Here is a 16,405-nt window from a genome sequence, read left to right on the forward strand (position 1 = left end):
TAAAGTACATGGTTTTAGTTTGAATAGAAGTGACGTTAAAGTATTTTAGTTTACCATAATTGCTTGTCAGTAGCCTACATTCAGCAGTACACTTTAACCATATTGTCAAGTAATTATGAAATTACATAATATAAAGGTAAGTGCATTAAGAAATTCTCTAAAGTTAAGCTAACTTCTATCAATTTAAACTAATATGTTTTCATTTAATTGCAATTAACATTTAGTGTGTCTAAAACACTACATTCATTTAGCATTTAATCTATTCTTTTAGAGTTTTCCATAAGTAAAACCATAAGTCAGCTAAAGTGTACTTTTTCACAAGGGTCTATAATATACTCAATATCTTAAACCAGCACAGATAACAGGTTTCTGATGCATTGCACAGTCATGCAACCATAATGAGGTCCATCCTAACCAGCTGTTTATAGACTTTAGACCTGAAAATTAACTAAATATTAAGGGACATTTTTAGTGTTCTAAATAAAAACCTAAAGGACAGAACAAAAAAAAACTCAAAACAACTAGATACTCAAATCTAACACAATGACTTCAATAACCTTTTCAGAGTTAACCTGTGATTAGATCAACATTCCCTGGATTATCTAATGAATCTGCAAAATCTTACATGTGTTTTTGGTCATTAGTTTGGTTGAGCTTTATACAATTGCCATCCAATATTGTAAAGATGTTGCAAAAACTTCTACAAAGTCTTTAAAGAAGCCAAAAATGGGGTCTCAGAGAGGTTGAAAATAGAATGAGGCATCCGTCAGTCATTCTACTTTCAATCAAGTCTTGATGAGAATGCTATATTTTTTTCTTTGATAAAGAATGAACCATCATTGATGTGTCATTTCCTGCCAGGCATAAGATCTTTGTGGTGAGTAAGAATTGCATCTGGTATTTTACCACTGAGAGAGATGATATCTGGGAAACCTATGATCAGCAGAAGCAAACAGCAGACAAATCAACTTATATAAACCACATTCAGCAAGATTAAGTGTACTGTGTGTGGGAAACAGCCTAAGAAGAACCAGCTTGTGCTACACCAAAACACCAGTTACGAAAGTTTATTAAAGAGGCATTCTATAAATATAAAAATGAAAAAAATATATTAAAACACTTTGTATATGAATACATAACACATTCAGACAAAATATATTAGATAAAAAAAAACAGTACAGTAAATTAAATACATTTACAATAAAAATTACTGCTGCTTAATAGTGCAAAATACACAAATACAGTATAGATAATACAGAAATGCACTATAATTAAAATAAATAGTTAAATAATTCCATCTTATACATCCATATTTAACATTTCATGCTAAATATCATGGTTTCGATCCTGTCTTAACAGGGTCTCTTTGACCTTATGGCCATAAGTCTTTTAACTTTAAAATGGTTTAGGAGTAGAAGGTGCTACTTTGAAGTGTTTACTTACAGCCCTACTCTAATGCACAGGCGTGCATTTTTCAAGTGAAGCCCACAACCTTGATTAGGGTTGTGTTTGATTATATTGTAAGTGGAACAAAACAATCCATACTGTCAGCAAAGGCTAGCAGAAGATACTGTAAGGGCATGTGGCTTCTGGATGTTCTCCATGGCACCTGAAAACAAAGGAAAACATTGTTTTAATCTACTGGCACACTAAAGCGTTTGTGTGAACATAAAAGAAGATAACTCAAAATGAACAAAAATGGTTTAACTGAAAATATTAATTTAGTATCATTTTCTAATGTGTTCCTACAAATGATTATTATTTATTATAAATCATGCTATTCTATGTAGTACATTTTTTTAATTTATGTAATTCCTGTAAATTCTGACCTGATCCTTAAAAAATTATGGTTGATGAAGCGATTCTTACGAAAGTTTTTATTAAAAACGTAAACGTTGTCATAATGATCTCTATTCACACGGATCCGCAAAACGACTGAAAACGCTGTATTCTCCTGCCGGGCCAATAGTTGGCGATGTCACTTTGTAAAGAAACACACTGTGCCAATAGACTGAGCACATAATATGCGTGCAAATGACGTCACAGTGTTCACAAATGAGCATTTTTGTAGTTTACACAGAGACGATAATGGTATCGTTTTTAAAAATGTGCACTTTGAGACACGTTTTCAAAAGTAATTTTTTTTCAGGCCCCCAAAACGCCGTTGTCGTGTAAATGAATGGCGAAAAAAGGGACATAAAATATTTGCGTTTTTAGTTGTAAAAGGTGTTGTGTAAATGGCCCCTGTTTTCTTTGTCATCGTTTGCCTTAGCTCTAGTTACTCATCTGTTGTCATGGTTTCTAATTAGTACCTCACCTGTTCTCTGTTCCATTGATTATCTTCCCTCTGTGTATTTATCCCTCAGTTCACCTCTGTTCATAGTCTCGTGTTAATGTTAAATGGATTGTGTTTGTAAGATTTATCTCTATTTATTAAAGACTTGTTTTATTGTCCATTCTGTGTCACGTATTGTCTTTTAGATTACGCTACAGCCAACCTGTGATAGGAAGCTTGTTTCCACCATGGAGTAAAAAAAAAATATATAAAGGTAATTGTGACTTTTTATCTCAGAATTTATATCTGGCATGTCGAACTGTATAACTCGAAACTGCGAGTATATATCTCAAAATTCTGAGAAAATAAGTCAGAGATAAGATAAAAACTCACAGTTCAGATTTTTCTTGCAATTGCAAGTTTATATCTCACAATTTAGATTTTTTTCCCAGAATTGAGAGACATAAACTCGCATGTCTGAGAAAAAAAGTCCGAACTGTGAAATATAAACTTGCTATTGTCTTTATCTAATTTTTCCACAGTAGAAACAAGCCTCTATATATGCAGTTGTCACCACATGAAACACATTTAAAATGACCTGACAAAACATTTTTTCACTGTGTAGACTAACTGAAGTTTCACTTTAAAACAATGATAAGAATCATCAGCAAAGTATCTTCCTGTCAAAGTAGAATTTCTATAAGCACACACACACACTCCCCACATGGCATGAGTGCACACACACAGATGCTTTTGGTGATATCTTGAGGGCAGATCGTGGCTTTATGGGGAAATGATGCATTCTCTTGTGGGTAGTGTATGCCCACATCTCTCACAAACAAACATATTAACACACCTCCAATTAGACGCACTTCCTCTGTGATGAGTGTCTGAAGCTCCTCGCGTTTCTCTGTAAACTGCCGCTGTTGTGTGGTGTAAATGTGAGGGGGAAACACAGAGAAAGAAAAAAAGTGTTAAGCAAGAGGAAACCAACTTTGTTCACGATTCACACAGTTCCCCAATACAACATAATTACTGTAAATAACTATTGATACGCAAGTTACGCAAAACAGAGTCAGGACAAGAATGATTATGAAGTGTTATAAAAATGCACTTATGTTATTAAGAAATGTTCAATATTTTTGAAGAAAATCACCTGCAGAAGATGAAGCTTGCCAAGCAATTGTCTCTGCTTTTCTGTAGCACCTCTGATAATCTCCATCCTACAGTCCACAAAAGAGAAGACATAAAGATTATATTCAGATCAAGAGGCATTTACAATGAAAACTAGGGTTACTAGGTTTTAAATTGTTCACAGGGTTTATTAAAGTCACCATGAAATCAAATTTGAAAATGTTTTTATTTTTCATGGAATATTGCAATATTTATTATTAATATGTATTATAAATATGTGCACATCATTTTTTTTTTTTTATGTGCCCTTGTAATCTTTCACCAAAATAACTTCCCCTCCTGACAGCTCTTCTCTGATGAAGTGTTTACTGGTGCGAAGGCTACAGTTTTTCTTGTCTGAGCTGACGTTTCGCTCTGATATGTCACAATATGAAAGAAAAGACTATCACAACTTCTGTTTCATTCCGACTTTAAGTAATAACAATACAACTTCTACTATTCATGTAATTACTACTGCTTTGGATTGCGCCATTATACACCCACTCTCACACATTCTATCATAGTGGCAGCTTTTGTGACAGAATGAATACAAATATTGTGATATTGTAAAAACATTGTAATAAAATCCTGTTAAATTTAATGTAAAACTATTTAACAAAATATAAACTACAATAGCTAAATAAAAATTATACAAATAATTTTACATCAAAGGATAAATGAATATATATATATATATATATATATATATATATATATATCAACTTTATTTAAATCAAATTTAAATCGATGAAGATTTTAACCATAAATTATGGTAATTCATACTTTTTTACACTGCACAGGTTAATTAAGTGAACCGATTAACAGGTTTCACTGTACATCACATTTAATCATTTAGCAGACGCTTTTATCCAAATGAGGAGAGCAACACAAGCAATCAAACCAACAATAGGGCAAAATTATTTATAATCAACATATCCCTGCTACATTATGCAAGTGCTGTGACTAGTCCCAGTTAGTCTGGCACAGTACAGCAGATTTGTTACAGTCTTTTTACATAAAAAAAAAAAAAGTTTAAGGTTTAAACCTTAATCAAATTGTGCCAAAGTCAATAGTGTTTAGTCTTACATTAAGAAGGAGGACGTCTGAACCAGATCCTTGATCTGCTGCTGAGTGAATCCAGCAATATACACACTGTTGACTGTGATAATAACATCACCTGAGATGAGAGACAAAGATTTTAGCAATGAGTAAGTGTGAATGACACTGGTTCTAGACAGAAAGTGGGCAGGTGTTTTGATAACTCACCTGTCATTAACCCACTACTCTCTGCGAGACTGTTCTCCTTCACCCAACACACACCTGAGCCCAAATCCTGCTCAGCACTGATGCCTCTCTCAACACTGCCTGTCTATGGACAGGGAATAAAGATCCAATCAATTCATCATCCAAAATCCAATTATCCTCTGACAGATAATAAGCCCTCAGGCAGGCATGTAATGCTTGAATGAATGGAGAAACAAAGGATGAGAAGAGAGAGAGGGATAGAGGGTGGGCGGGTAATGAGGTTACCTGGATGTCAAACCCAAAGGTTTCATTTTCTTTTCTTCTTAAAACAACAGTTTTCCTGTTAACCAAGAGAGAGACATGAGTAAGAAAGAGACAGAGATAAACAGTCCAAATCGGAGTTGTGCATGTGGTTTGAATTTGTGTAGGCTACTTAAGATGTTAATATATTATATATATTATATATAATATATATGTTTGTTTTTACCGTATGCACTGCTCCGTTGTCTTGTCTTGGGACTGCAGAACCTAAATAAATACACCACAATGGGTCTTTATTAAAATAATTTAGATACTAGATTAATATATTATTTATATAATAATAATATAATTAAATATCAATTATAAAATAATTATTAGAATCATAGAATCAACATTTAATAAATAAAGTAAAAAAAAAAAAAAAGAGTAGTCACTTACGTTTCTTTTATGACTTTTTTCATCTTTGCTCTTGGTTGTTTGTTTATAATCACTAGTGTTCTTCTGTGTTTTGTGTCCAGTGTTCAACAGGTTGTTTTTCGCGCAGCTGCTTTTCCCCAGCAGTTTTCTTAAGTATTGAACAGATGCTGTCATCTTCAGAGTGTGTGTTGCTGACATCTCTGCTTCTGAACGTCACTCCTGACTCCTCCGGCTTTTACACGCGCCTCTGAACGGATGTCACGTGACAACAGTAAAGTCCCCGGGGCTTCACTATAAACTTTTGAATTTACTGTAAGTTTGTCAGCGCACAATTATGGAGAATCGTGTTTAAAATCACCTTTGCGACTTGTTTAAAACAAACTAAACGGCTGCATTAACAAGGTCAATTTTAAATCCATTAATCAAATGATAAATCTGAAACTGAAAACTAAACAATAGATTTTTTTTTTTTGGCACGTTTTGCGTACACTTATTATTTAATTTATTTATTTATTTAAAATTGACAGATAATGTCTTCCATACATTAAAACAGAAATAGAGAGTTAATAAACATGAACAACAGATTTAAATTTTAAATAAATAATTTAATATAGCCTAGCTAATTTATTAATGAATGACCACAGGTTTAAACTGCCGTCAACAAACAAACAAACAAATGAGTTTTTTTTTTAAATAATAAAGTTCATGAAAAAACACATTATATGAGCCAAATCTCCACTTCTCAATAATATTACATGTTATGTCATGTGTTTTTACCATAGACTGTAAAAAAAGACCATGGTTTTCACTTGAAGATTGTTTCCCTGATAGCACTACAGCCAGAAATGGGGAAATGTCATTAGAAATGAGAAGGATACAGTTATCACTGAATTATGGGGCTAATTTACAAGGCCATAGTCAAGAGAATCCAACACAAGACACTTTAAAGCCCTGTTGGGAAAAAGAGAGGAGGAAAACGAAAAGCTTCGGATGGACAGTAATAGAGAAAGCAACAGAACTTAAAGTTAATCAGTTAAAAGTTAGTCCAACTATACCGCTACCTAAAACCTTGGTTACTTTCAGACGCCACAGTAGATTTTACATTGTTAGAAAAGAAAAACAAGGATAAGGAATGTAATTCATGTAATGTGCATACATATGAGTACCACAGCTTCAGATCTACACAGATGCATCAGAGACCATAAACAATAAGATAGGAGTTGCTTTTACTGTTACAGAGTTGTTTGTTCAGACCTCAAGTTCATCATTGGCTAGCTTACAATGGAGTCATTCAGAAAGTAGACCTGACATTTTAATTGAAATACAGCCAACATTATACAGAATTCAAATGATGGGACTTACAGTGATTTTTATGTGTAATAAAACAGAGATGGTCTCACACATATTGGTATCCAAGGAAATGAAATGGCAGTCAGATAAGGCAGCAAAAGAAGCCATAGGGAGTAACGACATTAACTTAAGTGTAAGTATAAGTAAGAATGAAATCAAGAGTATCATTAAGGAAAGGTTGATGGTAAGTTGGCAAAAAATGGGATATGGAGAAGAAAGGTCTATGGTTTTACAGAATTCAAAGGAAAGTGGGAGAGATGAGAAGTGCAGGAAAAAACAGGAGAGGTGAGATAATAATTTCAAGGATGAGATTTGGCCATACAAGACTAAACAGGAGTACAGGACACTTTATAAAATGGGTAACCATGATACGGGAAGGTGTGCATTTCGTGGGCAAGAAGAAACTGTGGAACATGTTATGCTCATAGACAGGTTATGCTATACTGTCAGAAATACGAGCCTGAAGAAGGATTCTAATGCAAAATCTAGAAAAAATTAAAGATATTTTACAAAATAACTCGGGAAATGAATGTTATAGTTTTATTTTTCAGTATCTTCGAATAACTAATTTCTGGGAGAGGATATAAAAATGTAATTTTGATCCACACTCCATACCAGTCGGTAGTGGTAATACACCATTTTGTTGTTTGTCAACCGCCAATAAAATCTCAAAGAAGAAGAAGAAGAAGAAAAAGAAAAAGATTGTTTCCCATCCAGTAGGTGGCAGGAGAGGCGCCTCAGTCCCGGTTCAGAGCGCAGTTCAGTCATATGAAGAAGAGAAATCTAGGCGTCCCCCTTCTGCGTGCTGCTGCTAGTTAACACGACGTAAGCTTTGTCTTTTCCACGTCCTTTTAATAGCCTCAGCTAAATAATAACGATGTAATTTCATATTTAAATATTGCTCTACATTTAGTTTTATCCGTGATGTCTGTAATTTCTATTTTTAAAATCTGCGCATATAATTGGTGTCTTGTATAGATGATGCGTATGGTGGTCCTGATGCTGCTTTTGTTACTAGGCGACCAGGTTGACTCGCGAGCTAACTAATAAACAAGAATAGTCCTACGGGAACTCACTAAAATAACCACAGTGTTTAAAAACGTAATCAGAAGTAGCCGCGTTTATTCGTTTTGGTAAGTTAGATTGCTGCCGATATACGGCTGTCTACGCAACCGAGCAATGGTCTGCGCTCAATATGTCGAGATGACTCTGACAGTATTTCCCGGTTTAATTGGATGACTTAAGAACGTATTAAATGAGAACCTTGTATTTAGAATCAATGTTAAGCGCTTAATTTACTCTTTCTGCAATTGCAGTGCTATCTAACAACTGATGACCACCAAGACACCAGACATGGATGCCGAGCCCAACTATCGCCGGACAAAACCGGGTAATGGCCCTTGTGAGCAACAAATTATACCGTTGTTATTTTAATTTTATTTTTTTACAGACCACTGTAGGCTTACATTACTGTAACATAATACATATAAATATTGTATAAGATTGAAGGAAAAAAATTGTAGAGGCTGCTCACTGCAGAGCCATGGGTGGAGCTCCCCCTCTCTGGATGTAATTTTGGCGTAAAATGGATGGTGCTAGAAGGTCCAGCCACACCCTAGCCTTACCCATAACTCTTTCCGTCCAGCCATTAGATCCACATAGGTGGAGCTGGACTAGTTCAAACTCTCTCAACCCATGCCGTCCAGAGAGCTGGAGCCGGATGCCATTTGGCTCTGCAATGAGCACCACTTGAATAATTGTGCAAATATTATAATTTCATTTTAGGTGTTAGATCAACTCAACATGAAGCTTCAAATGGAGCTTCTTCTGGACCCTCTTCACAGATTCCAGGTTTGTCTCAGGATGCCGACGTCACTCCTGAGGAAAAAACTAAAGGACGGCGTGTAGGAATTCAGGCCTCTGACTCGGATTATGTTAAACTTGCAAAACAAGGAGGACAGAAGGGTAAATGTGTCTCACCTGTATAGATTTTATTTTTATATTTGTCATTAACTTTGCTGTGATTCACTACATGTTCAGAATAGCGTAGTAGTGTAGTATTTATGTACAGAACGACTACTGCTTTTACAAAAATGAACACAACGTGATTGTGACAAATTTGACTGAAACATACTAAGCAGTATGTTATGAAACGACTGATTTGATTCAATAGAAGTTGATTTGATTGACTTTGAAAGATGCCTATAATTATGGCCCTGCTAATCTTTCAATTCTCCTGCAGGTTTGCTGTGGCACGATGATCCTGTGGAATCAAAACCTAACAGTACCTACAAACCCTCTAATTGGTTCTCTGGCTTACCCGATGATCAAGAGAGGTGAGAATTTGCAAGCCCAATAAGGTGCTGTTTTGTACATAATTTTGGTTCGACGAATGATCCAAGATTATAAGACACCATCTCAATTTATTACAACTCATTGGCCAGGAGGAAGAAGCTATGCATGTGTCAATTAGTTCTGGTATTTAAGGCATGGCATGTTCAAGCAATTCAAGAATATTCTAGTCCGTATTAATAGGGTGACATGGAGGACTTGCATTCTTCTCTCAGAAGAAATACAGGGGTTTGTAGAGACATACAAGGGTAAACCCCAATCCATCCAATCCATGGTGGTATAAAACTGGGGTTCAATCTTTTGATCTTATGCTTGCAGAGGAGATAATGCAACTACCCCTGACGGAATCAGCAAGAGTGAGTCTAAAGGGGCCTTACAGCAACTGGATCCCCCATTTGGAACTGATAACTGTTCAGCCTGGGACAGGGATTCTGGTAATGACAAGGTGAATGGATTAGCACAGACCGTAAAAGCCATCGTGTATTTGAACCTTCCATTCTTCCTCCAGCCGTCATATTATAACAATTTTTCAATTGCCATCTTGCCATCTTTTTATTTTATTTTTTTGCCATGCAAAATACGTTTCTGCAAAAACTGGGGTCCAATCATTTTTGTTTTCCTTTGTTGTGATTCTGCTTTTTACTTTCTTGACTGGTTGACAAATGCACAGACCATGTTCTCTCACAGGAAAACAGGAGTTTTGCAAGTTACCTTTTGTGTTTTCATGGTGAATTTTTATACATACAATTTGATAAAACTGCATGCTATGTGGCTACTCAGTTGGGAACACTAAATACTGTAAATATTTGAGAATCATTATTTAAAATAATTTGCTTTTCGTTACAGTTGCCTACCATAAAAGCAAATAGTTTAAAGGATTAAGGTTACTAAACAAAAAGACTTTCCATGGCAAAAACCAGTTTGACATATTTAACTATACAGAACAGGTTCTTTCAGAATGCTGACTCAAATGACTGTTGAAATGGGTCTATACCCTGTAACATTAGATCTGCAGTTCTCACTCCATGCCCTTTCATGTTCATCATATACACAGGAAACTGAATCATCTTATTGCATTGTTAGTCATTTATTATTCTTCCTTCATGCTTCTTTCTTTTTATTAATGATGTTCTGTATCTGTGAGTTTCCTTTTTTATTGCTGGATGGAATTATTAATTGTGAATTAACCACTTGTTATAATTTTCATCGGCAGTGTTTTATATTATTATATTAAATTGTAAATTAATAGAAAAAATCGAATGTCCTCACACAGAATGTCAACAATGCCACATCGGAGATGCAGAAACTCTCCCTACAAGATATTGACGAGGCCAACAAGTTCAAAAAGACGTATGTTTCTCTCTCTTTAAAAAAAATAAAATAAAAAAATATATATATAATATATATTTTTAGCCCCTACATTATTTTCCAAATGCACATTAATAAACTCTTTAAATGTTTTCAGTCTATATTAATATTTGATAATTGTTTCTACACTGCAGTTCCCATGATAAGAAGAAAACCGCTCCAGTCAGCATGTCCAAACTTTTAAGCTTTGGTTATGCCCAGGATGAGGATAAATCTCCCAATGATGATGATGCTTCAAGTGAGTCTTCCTGTTTTTTATTATTATGTCATGAGTAGTTTGAGTTTTGCATTGTGTTAACCACAATTACAGGAGGCAGCTGCAGTGCTGCTTGGTATGAAATGCTTAAAGGTGCAGTAAGCATTTTTTTCAAACACTGTTGATATTTTAAATCGATAGCCAAACAAACACACCCCTACTCAAAAGAAACACACCCCTCCCTTCATTGCTCCACCTCAAAATAACAAACATGCTATGTAACACAGGCAACGACTAACCTGCACATCACACAGCTTGCGCAAGTATGGAAAACCAATGTTACTTATCGAGCAGAAACAAAGCAACCTCAGCTTCAGTTCCCTTTCGAGAGTGGTCACTTCAACATTGTGTAGCCCAGCTACATTGTTGGAAATCTTATAGGATAACGCCAGTGAATTAACTGGCCAATTGTCGCAACTATGCAAATACTGACGAGCCTTCGGGCAGTATAAAATGCAGAGGGGGGAGAATGACGTCAGAATCTTTTCCTTTACGCTGCCATCGTTAAAGACGATGAAGAAACTTCTTGACTTCTTCACTGCATCCGATGGCTACTTTTTGCAGGATTTTGCATCGCCTGCCTGGGCCTGGCCCACGCTGAGGCCGCTTTCTGCGTGCACTGCGTTGACCTGCTGGTGCACGTTTTGAGATCCAGGAGGGATATTGCTCGTGGCATTACGGGGGCGAGGCCCCTGCCGTCGTCCTCTGCTGTCGCTCCATGCCCCAGTCCATTTCTCCGAAGAGAGCCCTCTGAACTTCTGCTCTCCTCCCATCGTCACGGACTTTGTCTCCTTCGGATCTGGCGGAGACTCCATGTCCCTCTTGGTGTTGAAGAAAGACTGGGCAGCGTAGGAGCCAGAGCGCTCTGACACAGAAGGCCCCATAGACCTTCAGGAGACCAGAGGAGCTTGTCAGGGTTCTTGAGAAGGTGGTTATGGAGCTGGACCTCGCCTAGAGCGCTCCCCAGTCGGCGCACGTCCATGCCTCTTCACAAGCCTCCTTTTCCCACGTGGACGGGGCGGAAGCCCACGGCTGCATGCGCATGCCCCCCGTCGGGAGACCATCGCTGTGCATCTGTGCACTTCCCCAACCACGCTGGGCGCAGATCTCAGCCTGCCTTCCAAGCCGTGCAGACTGACAGCTCACCTTGCTGATAAGGCCTACGCATCTGCTGGCGAAGCAGCATCTACGCTGCACTCTATGGCTGTGCTGCAGGTCTTCCAGGCCAAGCTCCTGCTGTCCCTGGACAGCGGCAACGTGGACGCAGACGCCATGAAAGATCTGCACACAGAAACGGACTTTGTGCTCATGGCAACAAAGCGCTCCGCCCAAGCCATTGGCCGTTCTATGGGCTTCATGCTGTTCCTTCACCGGCACCTATGGTTAACCCTAGCTGCCCTTAAGGACTTGGACCGTAAAGCACTCCTCAACGCTCCAATCACTCCCTCTAGCATCTTCAGTGACGTGCAAAAGCCACGGTGCTCGTTCCAGCCACCGTCGAGTTCCCGCTCTATATTGGCACCCCTCTGCGCCCAGGACCTGCGCTGGTTCTGAAGGTTCTCTCTCTACCCCGTTCGAGCACTTGGATTCTATTGCTCTTAGGGAGCTCTCTCTCAAAACTGCTCTGATTCTTGCCCTTGCTTCGGCTAAGCGCATAGGAGATTTGCAGGCTCTCGGTGAACGGCAATTGTAGCCTATTCGTTTTGTACCCGGTGACTGTTGTGTCACTCTCCGGCTGAGACTGGGTTTCGTGCCTAAATCTCTTTCTACTCCCTTTAAGGCACTTTTAATTTCTCTACCCGCTTTGTCTTCCGAGTCGTCAACCTCGCATGACTCTGACGCTCAGGGCGCTGTTTGCCCTATAAGGGCTTTGCAGAGTTATTTAGAGTTATTGCTTTGCTGCTGGCTGGTCTTCACAAAACACTTTCGCCAGGTTTTACAAGTTGGGCGTGCCGTCTTTGGCATCTCAAGTGCTTTCGGAGAGTGAATAACCTCACTTATTTCAGGGTTATTGTTAAATACCTGCTTCTGGGCACAGTTTGTTACTGCTTTAGCTGTTGACGCTGTGCATGTCTATGTGCATACTTATGTGTTCACTGTTGTTGTGTCTGCCCTGTATTCAGTGCAGCCTGTTCACTATTCATCTGATATGCAAATTTTGGTCATCCCTGAGCTGGCATTTCATTGGCTTAGCTCCACCTACCAGCTCTGAGCACTCATAGCGGCAACACCATTGGTTTAGCTATATGCTTTTGTACTTTGTGATTGGTGTAAACTTTGCCCTGTTCTTCGCTACCCTGGAAATCCAGAGTTCTCGCGAGAGCACAAGTTAAATTTGCTCAACGAGTTACTCTGGTGTCGAATAATGATGCTCATTAAATATGCCCCTCGATCTGAGCTGTACCAATCACATCGGGTTATCTGATATAGGCGGGCCAGATGCCGACAGCGCTTTGACGTCGAAGTCATTAGTAAACATTGCAAGATGGCTATGAATGAATACCAGTTGTTTGAACGAATGAACGAGTTAGACTTGGCTTTTTATTTAAAACAGACGCCGCTCGAATAATTCCTTTGCAAGAAGGACGTTTTTGCTGTTTTGCCGACCGGATACGGTAAGAGTCTAATCTACCAGTTAGCTCCGCTGGTAGCTAAGCGTATGGGGTTTATTGTTGTGATTGGTCGTAGTGCTATCCAGTTGCGTGCAGTGAGATTTTCAAATGCATGCTTTGTGCCTCCCCTCGAGCTAGGCGATTTTCATTAGTCGACGCCAGACCATTAATCTTTTAGATTTAGGTCTGGATTTCCAGGCTAGTTCTTCGCCCCTCTCACGGTGGGATTGAACACGGTTCCCACAGCGTAGCTGGGCTACGCAATGTCAAAGTGACATTCCCTGAGAGACGGGAACGAGACATTGTGTAAGCCACTGTGCTCGCCGCTCAACCAGCTGTGCAAGCGTTCAGTCTTTAATTCTGACATCATTGTCGCCCCTCTGCATTTTATACTACCCGAAGGCTCGTCAGTGTTTGCATAGTCGCGACAATTGGCCAGTTAATTCATTGGCGTTATCCTAATAAGGTTTCTGGATTTCAATTTCCCTGCATAGGCAGCGTTAGCGGCATTACACTTTTTCGTCTAAGGCTTTGGCCAAACACCCCTCATGGAAGAAGAAAGCCTGTAAACGCATTTCCATTACAGATTTGCGCAAAACTTTTGCAATATTTTCTAAATGTTGATTAAAAAAGCTATTGCAAAATGACAGCGCTTCCATTAACCGATATTATGCGACTAAAACGTCATTTTTTTCTCTCTCACGATAAGTCATTCCAAAAATAATGGCACCAGATGTTGGTAGATTTATGTATATCCTAGCCACCGCACTAGCCGTTATATTTAATCGAAGGAGACGTAGGAATGTTATCCAAGCATTAATGGCAAGGAAAGTGGCACATATGAGGTGTTTCTCTCTCCTATCTGCTTCGAGGTCTTGATAAATTGTGGCATTTCTTTGTTTAGAATCCAGTATTCCTGTGATACTTTTGTCTTTTATGAGTTAAATAAAGAACTCTGTCCCGTCTTCTGTCCAAACATACCGTGCCTTCTTTAAAAAATAATCGAGTTTTACGTACGCCAGGTGACCTGAAAATGCAAAAAAGTGCTTCCATTGCAGTTTTGCGAAATATTGCTTTTTTGAATTGCCTGAAAAACCACATCATGCGAGCGTAAAAATTTGTTTGCGATTTATGGGAGTTTTTGCTAAATTGACGTGTTTCCAGTGGGCATATTTTTAATTCGCAATTTCAATTTGCGCAGTTTGAAGGGTAATGGAAACGCTGCTTGTGAAACTGTGACAATGAACACTTATCAGGATCAACTAACGCTGGATTTTCAAAAGTATGTGAAGTTTGCGGTGCCGTTGTTGCAGTAAACTTGTACAACATTCCTGAATGAATAATATATTAGATGCACACCGGTCTGTTATCATAGCTACATCAACTTCACGTTTTAACGCCCCTAAACATGACATAGGACAAAACAAACTGTAATTGGTTTCTTTACAAGTTGGTTAATTAGACGATCCTCTTGGGTGGTCCTTAGCCAATGAATGCTGTGATGGAGTCCAGACCTTCTGTCGTCAGTCTGAAGGTCTGGTTACGCAAGACTACTCCAGCGCTGGAAAGCTTTTCCATAATTAACGCGGGTCCTAGCTCTTGCCTGATCGTAACCCTTCTTCTTCCAGTTATATTCCTCTGACGTTTTCCTCCTTGGTAATATCTCAGCCATCTCTCTTTCTCAGTCTTTCTACAAATGTCCCTCTTTCTCACTCTCTCTCCTCCCCATCATGAGCCCCCTACTGCTGATTGGCTGGAAGAGTGTTGTGGTACGCGGCCTGATTGGTCAGATCCACTATGTACAAACACAATATATATATATTTTTCAGCATACACAAAGAAAATACTTACAAAATTGGTTGTTTGGGTGTTGATTTAAATTTTCAACAGCATTTCTCAAAAATTGCTTACTCCACCTTTAATGCATGTCAAATTATGTATGTAATTGAAAAATTAATTTGTGTGCATTTTGATATTTTAGGCATTACCTCTGAGCAGACAAGCACCATTGCACCAGAGGATGAATTGGAATAAAAGACAATGCCCCCCAAAACCCTTCTTCAAGAATTGTTGTTCTCTTGTATCCAATAGCTCCTTTGCATCAAACACCTGCTCTCTGCTTAAAGCAAAAACACTATTTTTCTTCATTGACTAGTTTGTGTCAGGCTCACATATATATATGGTGCTTGTGATCTGTATAACTAACCCTAGAAGGAAGGAATATTTGTGAAGTCCCTAAATGAAAACTACAGGTTATGTGCACTACAAAATACATCTTAGGTGCATTGAGCATTGATGCCAAGGTAGAGCTGATTTTCATATTCATTTTTCACTTATACATAAATGCTCATGTCATGGCGCAATAATGTGCCAAAACCTTAGGAACACTGAAGATAACACACACATTTAAACAGATAGGATGTACTTATGCCACGTTAAACAGCTCTTTCTCACCTCACATTGTCAATGAATATGACAAAATGCGTAAGCTGCAAACATACATTATTACTTCAGCAAATCTCTGTTTTGAACACTTTTGAGTATTCTTATGGTCTAATAGTTTACTAATTGAGTACATGATGAGCACACAAGAAGGCCATCTTACCATGAATTATTACATACAAGTAAGGAGATGCCCTTTGAGAACAGGAAGGGGGTTTAGGGAGTTTGTGATTGTGAATGTCTGTTATTAGTATTAATGTGATGGTAAATAATAATCTCAGATTCAGTTGTTTTGTTGTTAAATGCTGTATAAGTTATGTTTACACTTGCTGTTCATGCCTATAAATGATAACTAAATAAAAATTGCATGTGCATGAAATGCTTGCTGTTTGTGGTCATTGTTTTATAGGTCAGCCTCACAGGATGAATGCACTGTTATCCTTATAAGTTTTTACTTGTTTAATACATTTCCGATATTTATGTGTACAACATTTTCCAAAGAGGAAAACATTTTAATGCTAAAACTAAACAGAGAATAAAATTGGTAAAAACAACATTACTAATATCATTTGTATTTAATATAATTTGACATGCACTAATAATTTTGTACAAATTATTTAGTGTATACAAAAAATTTATAAAAAAAGACATGCA

General features: G+C 37.9%; 2 protein-coding genes and 1 long non-coding RNA gene across 3 annotated transcripts; 2 read left to right on the forward strand and 1 right to left on the reverse strand.

Annotated features, from left to right (window-relative positions):
• Positions 1–1,052: 1,052 nt before the first annotated feature.
• On the reverse strand, positions 1,053–5,587 carry LOC309474443 (cytohesin-interacting protein). Its single transcript, XM_082137040.1, has 8 exons — positions 5,393–5,587; positions 5,181–5,221; positions 4,979–5,033; positions 4,715–4,817; positions 4,535–4,625; positions 3,432–3,498; positions 3,132–3,198; positions 1,053–1,609 (listed from the first exon to the last, which is right to left on the reverse strand). Exons 1-8 carry the CDS (start codon positions 5,567–5,569, stop codon positions 1,548–1,550), a joined length of 663 nt encoding a protein of 220 aa, XP_081993166.1. The 5' UTR covers positions 5,570–5,587; the 3' UTR covers positions 1,053–1,547.
• Positions 5,588–7,445: 1,858 nt separating this feature from the next.
• On the forward strand, positions 7,446–16,130 carry cUnh7orf57 (chromosome Un C7orf57 homolog). Its single transcript, XM_082137026.1, has 8 exons — positions 7,446–7,546; positions 8,038–8,111; positions 8,507–8,686; positions 8,964–9,057; positions 9,392–9,518; positions 10,347–10,423; positions 10,576–10,679; positions 15,291–16,130. The coding sequence occupies exons 2-8, from the start codon at positions 8,054–8,056 to the stop codon at positions 15,341–15,343; spliced, it is 693 nt and encodes a 230-aa protein (XP_081993152.1). The 5' UTR covers positions 7,446–7,546; positions 8,038–8,053; the 3' UTR covers positions 15,344–16,130.
• Positions 10,688–14,696, forward strand: LOC309474536. The gene is made up of 2 exons (XR_014197373.1): positions 10,688–12,639; positions 12,920–14,696. It is a non-coding gene; the product is annotated as an uncharacterized lncRNA (long non-coding RNA).
• Positions 16,131–16,405: the final 275 nt, after the last annotated feature.

The sequence above is a fragment of the Leuciscus leuciscus genome, assembly GCF_965113295.1.
Source record: "Leuciscus leuciscus genome assembly, chromosome: 14".
Lineage (NCBI taxonomy): Eukaryota > Metazoa > Chordata > Actinopteri > Cypriniformes > Leuciscidae > Leuciscus > Leuciscus leuciscus.

Excerpts from the sequence above, each read along its gene's own strand:
- cUnh7orf57 (XM_082137026.1), top strand. The coding sequence starts at position 8,054 with ATGACCACCAAGACACCAGACATGGATGCCGAGCCCAACTATCGCCGG. Across the intron at positions 8,112-8,506 it reads CTATCGCCGGACAAAACCGG|GTGTTAGATCAACTCAACAT; the intron begins GTAATGGCCCTT and ends ATTTCATTTTAG. Across the intron at positions 9,519-10,346 it reads GGGATTCTGGTAATGACAAG|AATGTCAACAATGCCACATC; the intron begins GTGAATGGATTA and ends GTCCTCACACAG.
- LOC309474443 (XM_082137040.1), bottom strand. The coding sequence starts at position 5,569 with ATGTCAGCAACACACACTCTGAAGATGACAGCATCTGTTCAATACTTA. Across the intron at positions 4,626-4,714 it reads GAGTAGTGGGTTAATGACAG|GTGATGTTATTATCACAGTC; the intron begins GTGAGTTATCAA and ends CTCTCATCTCAG. Across the intron at positions 3,499-4,534 it reads CAGACGTCCTCCTTCTTAAT|GATGGAGATTATCAGAGGTG; the intron begins GTAAGACTAAAC and ends TGTGGACTGTAG.